The following is a 13,256-nucleotide window of genomic DNA, read 5'->3' on the forward strand; positions in this document are numbered from 1 at the left end:
TCAACCCTCGTCGCGTCTCGAAGGGACTCGAGAGTGTCCCAGAGATGCGTACGAAACACATCACTCGATCCAATGTAGCTCTGATCAGTCGCGTCAGTTTGTCCGGAAAACCGTATTCGTGCATTATCTGCCATAGCTTGTCTCGATCGACTGTATCGTATGCTGCTTTGAAATCAATAAAGATGTGATGCGTGGGCACGTTGTACTCCCGACATTTCTGCAAGATCTGTCGGATAGTAAAAATTTGGTCCGTAGTTGCGCGAGCCCCCATGAAACCCGCCTGATAATTCCCTACGAAACCTTGTGCTATCGGTGGCAGCCGGCGTAACAGGATCTGGGAGAGTACCTTGTAGGCGGCATTTATCAGCGTAATACCGCGATAGTTGCAGCAGTCTAGCCGATCACCCTTTTTGTAGATGGGACAAATCACTCCTTCCATCCATTCCTCCGGTAGCTTCTCCTGCTCCCAAATCCTCGAAATAACCCAGTGTAGAGCCTTTGCTAGCGTTTCTCCGCCATGTTTATAAAGCTCTGCCGGTAGGCGGTCCTTCCCAGCGGCTTTATTGGTCTTCAGCAACGTGATTTCTCGTTTGACTTCTTGGAGATCAGGTGCTAGGACATCACTATCTTCCATGGGCGCTCCTAGGTTAATTTCCGTTCCGCCTCCTTCTGCGACTTCGCCATTGAGGTGTTCATCGAAGAACTGCTTCCACCTGTCGACCACCTCGCGCTCGTTTGTAATTAGATTCCCTCCCTCGTCCCTACACATGTCAGGTTTCGGTGTGTAGCCCTTTCGAGTTTGGTTCACCTTCTCATAAAACTTGCGCGTGTCATTAGCTCGGAATAGTTGCTCTAATTCTTCACGATCTGTTTTGTTTTGTATTGTCTCCGCCAATTTAGTATTTCAAACTGCTCGAAAACCCCACTTCCTAGGTCCACCTCTGAGCAAACTGTTTACAGTAGGGGTGATAGCTCTCCAAGTCTTTGGACGGAAACGTGATTCCGAGAGGAAAGTTTGCTCCAATGTGGATAGCGAGTATCCATCGCTGGGCGAGCTGTCATCTGTGTGGGTGATAACGCTCCACGTCTTATAGACGGAGCGGTAACTCAGGCGGGACCGCTCTACCAAATGGAAAACAATGACCTATGGGTTATAACACTTCATGTCCGTTGACGGAGCGATAACTCACGGTGGACAGCTTCTTTAATACAATTACGAAGACTCGCAACAGTATGGGTGATAACCCTCCAAGCCAGTCGACAATCGAGGCTAGTAAAGCCAGCCTCATCAAGAACTTCTCGATTATCGAGGCCGTAACCAAGGCAACCATACTTGGCACGCTTGCCAGGTGTGGAGAAACAGCAAGATCGACGTTGCCAGGAGGATCAACGCACCTAGTAATACACCAGCCAGTAACAAAGCGTGCAAGTAGAATAGATTAAGACACAAAGAGACAGAGAGAATGGATAGGGAAATAAATCTGTACAGTAGATTGCTAAACACGTCTTTTCCACAACACACAACATTATCACTAATTTTACATTCTTTTGGTATACGAACTCGAAAGGAGTTATCAGTCCTCGTCGTTTCGTTTCCGCTTCGAATATCGTTGGATTATTTGGTTTGATTTAACTTATTATGGGTTTATCCAGGTCCATGGTAAGATTTTCTCTTCGGTAAAAGTGTCATCCGTGATAATTGGTTGGTTTCGACAGTACTTTTCCCGAGTGAAGTTACGCACTTGTATTATTCTCATTGGTGGAACTAGGGGGGGGGGCTAAGCCCTCCCTAGAAAAGATTTAGCCCCCCTAGAAAAATTGACTAAGTTTTTTAATTTTTGAAAAACCAATAGTTAGATAACTATAGGTACGAAAAACTTCAGAGTAAAATTTATTTGCATGACTATTATAAGATTCCAGGCATTAATGTGCATTAAATTTTAATATGCCGACGAAATAAAACGGTTGAAAAAAATCCCAAGGGCTATAGCCCCCCCTAGGAATGAGCGCTAGTTCCGCCAATGATTATTCTAGCGAAGAAACCTACATCCTTTCCCATTTGGATATCCCCTCCCCAACCGCTAAGCAGTTACAGGCTAACATTGACATGAAATTTTCGGATTATCTACGAATGGCCGAAACACAAATGGCGGAATCACGAATGTCCGAAACACAATTGGCCAAAATAACAAACGGCATAATATATCTAAAGGCTGAAACACGAATGGCCGAATCACAAAAGGCCGAAACACCAATGGACGAACTTCAAATTTGGCCGAAGATATCGACGGCCTTCAACCTGCACAAACGTTGGGTACATGCTGTCCTTACTCGCTGCCGCTCGTTCGGACTTGACTAAAGCGTCGATGACACTGGGCGAGTTTTAAGGTTGCTAGTCAGCGATTTCACGAGTGGGCGAGTTGGCGAATGCGCGAGTCATGATGACACACAAATCGGCAAGTAAGCTAGTAAGCGAGGGGTTTTGATAAATCTAAAACGTATTAGGCAGTGATGCCGTACATACAAACAAATCGTTGCTAGATAAACGATCAAGTTTAACGTACACAATGTACAATTTACATAAGAGTTATCTCATGTTATTTAATTCTAACTTCTTCATACATGTTTAATTGGTAAATATGAAGTATTACGAGGAATTACTTCAATTAATTAACATTGCATTTACAATTTCAAAATTAGTAAAAATATTTGGCATTTCTGGTGCTATAAAATTAATTAAATTAAAAACCCCTCGCTGCGTCGCTAGTTACTCGCAACTATGATGCCACACAGCTAGTGTGCTAGCCAACAAGCGCACACGCCATCGAGTAGCAAGTAAAGTTGAGCAGCATTCAACTTTACTCGCTACTAGCAAACAATCTGCTAGTCAGCTAGTGTGTATGATGACACAGGGCGAGTTCACGACCTACTCGCCAACTCGCTTACTAGCAACCTAAAAACTCGCCCAGTGTCATCGACGCTTAAGGAATAATCCCTACTAGTCAGTAAACCAAGGAAAGTGCATGCACTTAAATAGTAGTGGTTTCTGCGGGGTGTACTGTCCCCCGCAGTGGCCGGCGCATCCGATGGCAGGTCACCGGCGTACACACAGGGGAAGAAAGAACTTTCAATCATCTATACCCTGTCCAGCTTTCTACGAGCGATAATGGCGGTTATTGAGCACAAGTGGGCACAATCTTTTGACATTCATTGCAGGAGCGTCGAGTTTGCCCTGACGGAGTGACTATGGAAACATCCATGATTGTTTGCTGTTCGAGGGTAAAAATGTAAACATTGTTTCAGTGGAACATAACTGAACGGATTCAAACTTTTGTAGTGGTTTCAAAATACTTTTTACAATTGTGCGAATTAAACAATCGAGTGCACTCAGAGACAAACATTAACTTCACATTGATCGAGCCGTTACCAAGTTTGCTCTCGAACAACGTCTCGACTTGATAAGAAACTTTCTGTTGCGTATTTGGACATTCTCCCTGAAGTTTGCGAATAATGCGAAGCCACAATCCATAAAACTTCTTATCCATTCAATTATGTTCCTCTTCAGCTGCAAAATTCAACAATGTTTACATTTTTACACTCGAACAACAAACAATCATGAATATTTCCATAGTATCTCCATCAAGGCGAACTCGACGCTCCTGCAATGAATGTCAAAAGATTGTGCCCACTTGTGCTCAATAACCGCCATTATCGCTCGTGGAAAGCTGGATAGTAAATAGTTGTGTTGCTTATTTTGTTCTTTGTTGGATTAAAGTAATTAGTTAACTGTTTGCTTATTCAAGTTTTTTATTGAATAGTTATTTAAATATTCCGAAAAAAATTCGGCCTTTCGTGATTCGGCCACTCGTGATTAGGCCTTCTGTGACTGTTATTGAAATTCGGCCATTTGGATTTTGGCCATTCGTGATTCGGCCATTCGGTACCAACCCAAATTTTCTGTGTGCACGATAGTTTTTGTGTTTGCTTAAATCCAACCTTGGTTCGCCCTAGTTCCAATCGAACGGCTGTCAAACCGTTTGTTTTTTTCACTCAGGTTGAACTTAGTTTCGCTTTATGGGTTAAACTTTTTAGACGACGAGTTCGCGCTGGATATTTTTACAGTTACAACCCCGCTATTAGCAATACATTCACAATCCGAAAACGTTTGTTTATTCTTCCGAAAATGTTTTTTTATTCAGTGGTCCGGTTGGAACTAACCCAGGTTGAAAAACAAAAACGCTATTAAATATATGTACACTACGATTATGAAATAAACAGAAAATCGATTTTTCTAACATTCTAACTGTATATAACCCCATAAATCGAAAAATGGTGTATAATAATTGAAGACCATTTGTCTCACTAAAAATATGGACGCACTGAATATATCACATTTCTCGTAAAATGTTTCCCACTTGTATCCAAAATTGGTATGAGTTTTTCAACATTTTCTCAAAAAGGAACAAACAACAGCGACGTATTTAAACAATTTTAGCAAAACCAGTTTTACAATTTAGAGTTCGATTTTCATGGGACAGACATGCTTCCAGCAGCAGTATATTGAGTGAAGTAGAATTCAATGGATTTTTTCCTAACTTTCTTGATGATTCGGAAATTTTACTCTGACATTTGAAAATAATTTATGATTCTTTAGAAATAGACTTGTATTAAATATACGCCATTCAGAATAAATAAAAATTATAAATCGAATATACTATACATAGTCTTCTTCGTTTTCACAAGAATGTTTGCTATCCGCATTAAATTATGGTAAAAAGTAAAAAACACTTATTAGCTAAAACAAACTAGAACAGTTTTTTGGTACTTTCATGTCACGAATTAAAACGGCTGTAGGTTGAGGCTAGAAATTTTTACTCTTTTGTTCATTGTATTGTTTCAAACATTAGTGGGTGCGTCCATTGCACAGATAATAGTTTTCATAACTGCAGCAGCCGCAAGTGAAGCATAGTTTTGCCATTTTTTTGATGTTGTACCGTCTTTATAGTCAGAAATACCTTTTATTACGATAAAACTGTCTCTGCAGTTTCCTACAACGCTATCGAGAACAGAATTCATTTCTACATCCGTTGCTACTAGACCGTACTGCTGAGAGTACAGTGTCCTAAGATTATCAGATTTAATAAGATCAAATCCAGAGCCAATTGGACCGATATGCAGCCGGGTTTGAGGGATTCCATCAACGTCATCTTGCGGTACAGGATGTGCAACTTCGATTACATCTTTATTGCCGATGTTCATATACAGTTTGTCTGTATTTGGAGCAGGTCGGTTGAAATCATTGTCACTTTTGTTACTGAGATTTATGAGACCTTCTTTGATATAGACTTCCCATGGTTTTTTACCATCTTCATTGAGCTGAAGTGACTTTCCAATTGTTTGTAGACCATCATCAACCGGGTAATACGTTTTAACATCTCCCTGATTGCTATAAACATAACAGTAAGGTTTGGATGTTATTTTATGCTCGATTGTTTCCAGCAAGTTCCTGTTATTTTCGGAAAAAGAAGAAATGGCTACATCGCCCAAGCGTACATGTTTTTTATAGTCAGTGTAATGAGGGATGCCGCCCGCCAATCCAACTATAAACACGTAATCCACTTTCTGGAATGTCCCCAACAACCGAGTAGTTGTATTTCCGGCCGCAGTCATTGCCTCTCTAGAGCTTCCTACTGAGGGTAGTTTAGTGCTAACGATGCGATGTGCTCCTATGTTGCCCAAAGTGTAAACGTTGGATTCGCCTGCAACGATAACAAATAGAAGGATTAAGTATGAATATTCAAAAGTAAGAGGAAACGAGGCGACGAATAATAATGGCAGACCCACCACCAACCTTACAATGAATATGAATATAACATGGTAAAATAGTGAGAAAGGGAAAAACAAAGAAAGAGAGAGACAAGAAGACACAACGAGGCGATAACGAAGAGAGTTAGGAAAGAGAACTAAGACAAGGACAGGCAAGGACAAGGTATAATATATAGGTAAAGACAAAAAGAACAGTTTCCGCGAAAAAGGCACCTCCACGACATCGCTATCTTGGTCTACACTCTTAAATGATTCTACCTGTAAATTGGTCGGATTTAGTTAAAGTTAGGTTGAAACTACTCAAAATGCCCTTAAAGTGTACAAACTCAGATTTTGAGTAGTTTTTCAACCAAAAAATTGGTAGAAGGAACTTAAAATTGCGTTATTTGTCATAGAGAATAATTCAATTATCGGTAGCAAGTAGCCAAAATTGGTTGAAATTTTTACCCAAAGTTTGAGTCCAAAGTGCGATATCGCTCATAAAAGTGCTATTCTGAATTAAATCGTTTCGGTCTCCTCGGTGCACTTGTTGCTTGGAATATAACGAAAAAGTGCGCCGAAGATACTGAAACGATTTAATGCAAAATAGCACTTTTATGAGCGATATCGCACTTTGAATGGTACAATGTTCCTTGCAATCAGCAATATCAAATAAATGATATAGCGAATTCAAATAGAAGGCTCCTTGATCTCGCTTTTAACAATGATAACAATCGTATAGAAATAGTTGAACCGCCGGTGTCGCTGCTTGCAATCGATCAACGCTGCTTGCCGCGAGCAACGTTCCTCGCTTTGACCACTCGTTTGCCTCGATCAACATCGACGATAACATGATTCTGGCCGCTTCCGCTAAGCTAAAACATTCCTACTCTTCAGGGCCGGATGGGATCCCGGCTACGCTGCTTAAGAAGTGCATTTCTGGTTTACTCCAACCTCTCACTCTCCTGTTTCGTTTATCGCTTTCTACTGGTAGATTTCCTTTAGCATGGAAGCAGGCGTTTTTGTATCCGGTTCATAAAAAAGGCGATCGGTCGAAGATCGATAACTATCGAGGCATTTCAGCGCTGTGTGCTACGTCGAAATTATTCAAGTTAGTCGTCATCAAACAATTTTTTTCGCACTGTCAGCAAGCGATGGCAGATGAGCAACACGGATTTCTGCCAAAGCGGTCCTGCGCTACCAATTTACTTTGCTTCACGAGCTATGTAACGTACAGTTTTATTGAACGATCTCAAACCGACGCGATTTACACAGACCTCTCTGCTGCTTTTGATAAGATTAATCATTGCATCGCTGTCGCTAAATTGGACCGTTATGGTTTTAGCGGTGATCTATTGAACTTGATAGAATCGTATTTAACGGGACGAATGCTGAGTGTGAAAATCGGTGACGAGATTTCCGATTCGTTCCTCGCTACCTCCTGGATTGCACAAGGCAGCCATCTGGGTCCGCTGGTATTTCTATTGTATTTTAACGATATAATCCATTCACTAGAATGTCCACGTCTCGCATTTGCGGATGATTTGAAGTTATTTTACGCAGTTCATAACAGTGACGATGCGTTGTTTCTCCAGCAACAGCTTAATACCTTTGCTAGCTTGTGCGAGACTAACCGAATGCTGCTAAATCCAACCAAATGTTCGCTCATCACGTTTTCGAGGAAAAATCATCCGCTACACTTCAATATACACTAAATGGGATTCCAATTCAGCGCGTGGAACAAGTAAAGGATCTCGGCGTGTTACTTGATGTAAAGCTCACTTTCAAACAACACATTTCTTTCATTGTTGCCAAGGCCTGTAGACAACAAGGCCTGATTATGCGAATGACACGTGACTTCAAAAGCATAGAATGTTTGGTAGCGCTCTATGGGTCACTAGTTCGAGCCTCTCTAGAATACTGCTCTGTAGTCCCTCACTACAACAACGCAATCTACCGCATCGAAAGTATCCAGCGTCGGTTCGTATGCTACGCTCTTCGAAGGCTTCCATGGCGTCAACCAATGAGAAACACGCGATACGAGGATCGTTGCCAGCTCCTTCGTTTCGACACTCTCGAACTTCGCTGAGAAACAGCACGCGCCATGGTTGTCTTGGACACCTTGACATCCAACATCGACTGCCCTACCATCCTTCGTCAAATCAACCTGAATGCACCAACGAGAGTACTGCGGAAGCTACCCCTACTAAATCTACCTTTTCGTCGCACCAACTACAGTGCCAACAGTGCCATCACTGGTCTGCAGAGGTCGTTCAACCGAGTTTCATCAGTGTTCGATTTTAATTTGTCTCAACAAGTATTACGTTCAAGATTTGTGTCTATGTTTCGACGTTTTTTGTATTAGTTAATAAGTGCCTTTAGGGCAAACTTTGCCTGTTGGTAACAATAAATGATTTCATGAACACCATCGTCCTTTCGTTTTAATTTTTGAACTTGCCGACGTGAAGAAAAATAATTATAATGTTACGGACCCGCTCAACTTCGACTTTAACCGATGCAATTTCGAATTGGTTAACGGACTGTTTGCTGATACTCGCTGGGAGGATCTTCTTGCAGGTTGTAGTGCAGATGAGACTGTGTCACGATTTTACGAACATATCTACGGTACACTTCGCGGTGCTGTCCCTATGAAATAACATTCTCGGCAGCGTGGTAGTAAACAACCGTGGTGGAACAGTCAACTACGGCATCTACGAAATCAACTCCGAAAGGCTAGGAAGAAATTCTTTCGCTCGAGAGATGAAAGGCACAAAGCTGAGCTGCGTGATATTGAGAGCGAATATAACTCACTTCATGCGCACTGCTTTCGCTGCTATATTCGTCGTATGGAAGACAACATAAGGCATGACCCAGCATCGTTTTGGACATATGTAAGGAACAGGGACGTTAAATGTACTGGTTGGTGACAAAAATTTGAAGACTTTTACCATTTTATCTTGCTACCAGTCTTGCGACATGTTACTAGTACACAAGCACCGAAAAGAAATGCAAGGATAACGAAAACATCTTTTGTTCTACATGTCAGACACTCTTCGATATGGGGGAAAGAGTGTCACCAGTCTTGAAGACACTTTTTTGTATTCTCTTTTGCTGCTTTGCGTCCGTAAGCCAAACATACAGCTTTCCCCCAAACAACACGGTTAATAAGAAGGTTCCCAATACAACTTATTCTCTATCACTTCTCCATACTATTTCAACTATAACTGTAAGCAAAAAGCGGCTAATGCATGTCATTTCTACACGACATTTTGTGTGAATGGTCGGCTAACGTATGAAAATGTTTGCTTATTATCATGTACATATTCTGGTCAGTCTCGACACTGACACTGCCGGTACAGAAACAGTACAGAGCGATGGTATTAGTTAAGAGTCTAACATGGCATTGCATACTGGTAAATGTAATAGACCGTTTCGGTCCCTGAAGGAATCGGAAACAACAAGGCGGAATCCCTCAACGTGTGTGCTATTTCAACAATGAAGCAGAGTCACCGTTAGAGTGTGCAAATTTGTTCTCGTCCTTCTTTCGAAGTGTGCAAAGTAATAACCGACCACCTTCGTCTCAAAAGTATTTGAGCAGTTTGCCGCTATTCGATCTGAACATGCTGATGTTTAACTTTTCGCTAAGTGATGTGGTGCTGAAGCTGCAATCAATTGACGCATCCAAAGGTGCCGGTCCTGACAAATTGCCACCGCTCCTTTTCAGAAATTGTGCTACAACGCTTGCGATTCCAGCGAGGATTATTTTTAATTTATCCATGTCGGAGGAAATTTTCCCGAGTGCGTGGAAGACTGCCGCAATTACGCCCGTTCATAAAGCACGAAATACCCATGACGTCACCAACTACCGCGGTATTTCGATTCCGAGCTGCTTACCAAAGGTTTTCAAAAGCCTTATTCACGATTCGCTTTACCCGAAAGTTCATCATATCATTTCGGAATGGTTGCATGGGTTTGTGAAAAAACGTTCTACGATTACCAACTTGATGGCGTATGTCGCTTCACTGACAAACCCACTTAAAAAGCGTCAGCAAGTCGATGCTGTTTATGTCGATTTTGCTAAAGCGTTCGACAGGGTGCCACATTTTCTGTTGGTATCGAAGCTAGAAAGGATGGGATTTCCTGAGTGGCTAACACGGTGGATACTGTCGTATCTTACCGCTTGCAGTGCGTTTGTACATATAGATGGAACTAGTTCGCAGCCATTTGAGATTCAATCCGGTCTGCCCCAAGGAAGTCACCTTGACCCATTGCTGTTTGTCCTTTTTGTAAATGATTGGTGTAGCACCATAAAATCTGCCAAGTATATGTTCGCAGATGACCTGAAGTTCTTTCGTGTAGTAGCATCAAGAGTTGACTGTTGTGCCTTACAATCTGACATCGATTCCCTGCTAAATTGGTGTGTGTTGAATGGAATGGACGTCAACGTGCAGAAATGCACTATTATTTCATTCTGTAGGAATAGGAATGTCATATCATTTGACTACACGATGGAAATGGATAGCATCAACCGTGTCGAAACTGTAAAGAACTTGGGCATCCTCTTGGACAGTAAATTATGTTTTGCTCAACACGTTACGGTTACTACTGCTAAGGCTTACGCTATGCTAGGCTTTATCAGAAGGAATACGCAGCAGTTTAGTGATATCTACTGTCTGAAATCGCTTTACTGTTCAATCGTGCGCAGTATTCTTGAATACGGGGTGCTTGTGTGGACACCTTACTATCCTGTTCAAATCAACCGGATAGAACGAATCCAGCGACAATTCGTTCGGTACACTCTGCGCAGGTTACCCTAGGATGATCCTGTTCGTCTACCTTCGTACGAAAATAGATACGTGCTTATACGTCTACCCACTCTGACAAATAAGAGAAGTATGTTGCAACGATTATTTTTTACGATCTTCTGGAAAATAACGTGGATATCCCGGAGCTACTAGGCCAGATTCGGTTCAACGTACCTCCTAGGCTTACCCGGCGAGCGGGGTTTTTTCGGCTTCCTTTACACCCAGCTAACTGGTACCTTTATCTCATTTGCTTTGCGTTGACGAAACCTAACATCAGGCGGGCTCAGGAGTCGTGGGCCCCACTGACAGCTGAAGAGCAAACTTGCGAGAAGAGTGGCGAATATATGATTTCTCGTTTACGCTAACGCTAACATGGCATCGAAAACATGGCTGCCTTCCAGCTACTTGTTTACACCGTACTCTTTTCGCCCAAAACAACCCGATTCATGTGTGTTTCCGCGAATTTAATGTTGTATCTGACTGTTATGAGTTTAATGTACCTAGAAGAACTTTTAAAAATAGAATAAGTTTATATTAAAGAACTGTCTGTACGATATAATCGAACATTAGGAAATAAAATTAAAATATAAAAAAGTTACCCTCGGCAAAGTTCACAGCGGGCAGAGGGAGTGGTTTTCGTGTAGGTGGAGGACGATCGACGAGCAGAGATGAGCTTCCGCTATGGAGATAGTTTAGGCTCTCTTGTAGCTTGTACCGCCTACAAGGTTGTTACCTCCACTGCGACGTATCGACGCACCCCATCGGCAGGCAACCAAGGTTTCACCACCAACATCTCGTGTGTGCGAAAATGAAATACCACTTTTACTGCGTTTCACTCAACTGCCAGCAGTCTTATTTGGGCCCGCTGTCAAATTTTGAACCCAGGACATCCGGACGCTGTCACTTATTGCAACTCGATATAGAGATGACAATCCAGCTTTCCACGAGCGATAATGGCGGTTAATGGGTACAAGTATCTGAAGGACACAGTTCGGTTTTGACATTCAATACAGGAGTGATTACTGCGCATACTATAGAAGCTTCAACGGTTGTTTGCCGGTTGAGAGGAAAAATGTAAACATTATTTAGTTTTCGAAGACCAGCCGAAAAGGAATTTAGCTAGGTATTCGAAAGCGTAGTTTTGTGGTTATTCTTTGCTGAAATATTGTCACATTGATCCAATGCAAAGATTATTTCACAAAATGATACCACAAAATGATACCTAGCACAAAAATTCGCTTCCATTCAACTAAATTCCTCTTCGGCTGTCTGCGAAAACTAAACAATTTTTACATTTTTCCACTCAACCAGCAAACAACCGTAGAGGCTTCCATAGTAACCGCAGTAACCGCTCCCGCATTGAATGTCAAAACCGAACTGTGTCCTTCAGCAAGTTGTACCCATCAGCCGCCATTATCGCTCGTGGAAAGCTGGATAGGGTGTATCGACGTATCGTAGACTGGTGGCTGTCGTAACCGCTCTGGTTCGTATTCGCTCAATGTTAAGCAATTCAAATAATAATAAAAAAATAATAACTAAAAAATATTCTAATGATTTTTAATCGAATGCTGCCAACATGGATAGTTCAATGTTATATGTACACAACCTTTTACTGGACCATATGTTAATGATGATAACTATAAACGTCAAAAACGCTTCGAATAGTCAACCAGGAAGCCATCGCAAGATCCCTCCCCATCATTAAGGTCCTTAAATATCTGTGCATGAGTTTGAAACATCACTGCGTTTGATTAACAGAATATGCCATAGTAAATGAGATGAAAATTTCTTACGTTTACAAATCAAGATCTGTCAAAGTTGCGGCGGGTATATGTTAACCTGCGCATACAAACTGAGAATGTTGCAGGTTTTCGCTGGCGCAATAGTAGATAGTGCAAAGAAACAACTAATGTAATGGTTTCACATAACTTGACCACACTGGACTGTTACATCCAGAGAAGAACGTTTAATTGTGCTTTCAAAAATATGCTCTAAAGCAACACATGGATAAGCGTGAACACACAAATGTGAAGATATTCAAGTGAATCCAGCTTTCGAATTGGGCTGAATTGATAGCAATTATCTTACCAAAACGTCTTCTTCTTTTCCTATTTCTCTGCAGCCCATTAATTGGTGTTTCAGGAGATGTCCCTGTTAGTAGTGAATTAAGTTTTTTTAACTAATTTTATAAACATGATATCCAAAGTAAATTGAAAACTATACATGTATGCGGTTATAACAACTGTTTATCATATAGGCATCAGACAATAGGTATTCACAATAACTATGCAATCTCGATTTACTTTGGTATGATGTAGTACATGTTTTACTTTTTATCATGCTATTTACTTAAAGAAACCTAAATACTTACCTACAGTAGTGTAACGAACGAAGGTTTCTTTATTTTCTAGCATCGCATCGACCGCTAGTTTCTCGCAATATTGCGCAGTAATGATGGCAATAGTTGGTTGTTTATTCGAAGCAATCGTTGGCATTTGTTTGACAATCTTGATTTCTTTGTCGTCATGATGTATACGAGTAAACGAGTTGAATTCCATCGATTTAATTAGGCCGCGATCTTTCAAAAGCAGCATAATCTGTAATACCTCTTCCTCCTCCCAACCATTGTCCCTGCAAACGACCGAA

General features: G+C 41.4%; 1 protein-coding gene across 3 annotated transcripts in view; it reads right to left on the bottom strand.

The window, feature by feature from the left end:
* Positions 1-4,340: 4,340 nt before the first annotated feature.
* Positions 4,341-13,256, bottom strand: part of LOC128733081 (uncharacterized) — a 74,819-nt gene continuing 65,903 nt past the window's right edge. For 2 of the 3 annotated variants that reach the window (XM_053826682.1, XM_053826680.1), the window contains exons 7-9: positions 12,982-13,241; positions 12,699-12,761; positions 4,341-5,759 (exon numbers count right to left, since the gene is read on the bottom strand). In XM_053826682.1, the coding sequence (XP_053682657.1) occupies positions 4,897-5,759; positions 12,699-12,761; positions 12,982-13,241 (1,186 nt within the window). In that variant the 3' untranslated portion in view covers positions 4,341-4,896. The remainder of the gene's footprint in view (positions 5,760-12,698; positions 12,762-12,981; positions 13,242-13,256) is intronic. The other variant, XM_053826683.1, reaches the window with a different exon arrangement.

The sequence above is a fragment of the Sabethes cyaneus genome, chromosome 1, assembly GCF_943734655.1.
Source record: "Sabethes cyaneus chromosome 1, idSabCyanKW18_F2, whole genome shotgun sequence".
Taxonomy (NCBI): Eukaryota; Metazoa; Arthropoda; class Insecta; order Diptera; family Culicidae; genus Sabethes; species Sabethes cyaneus.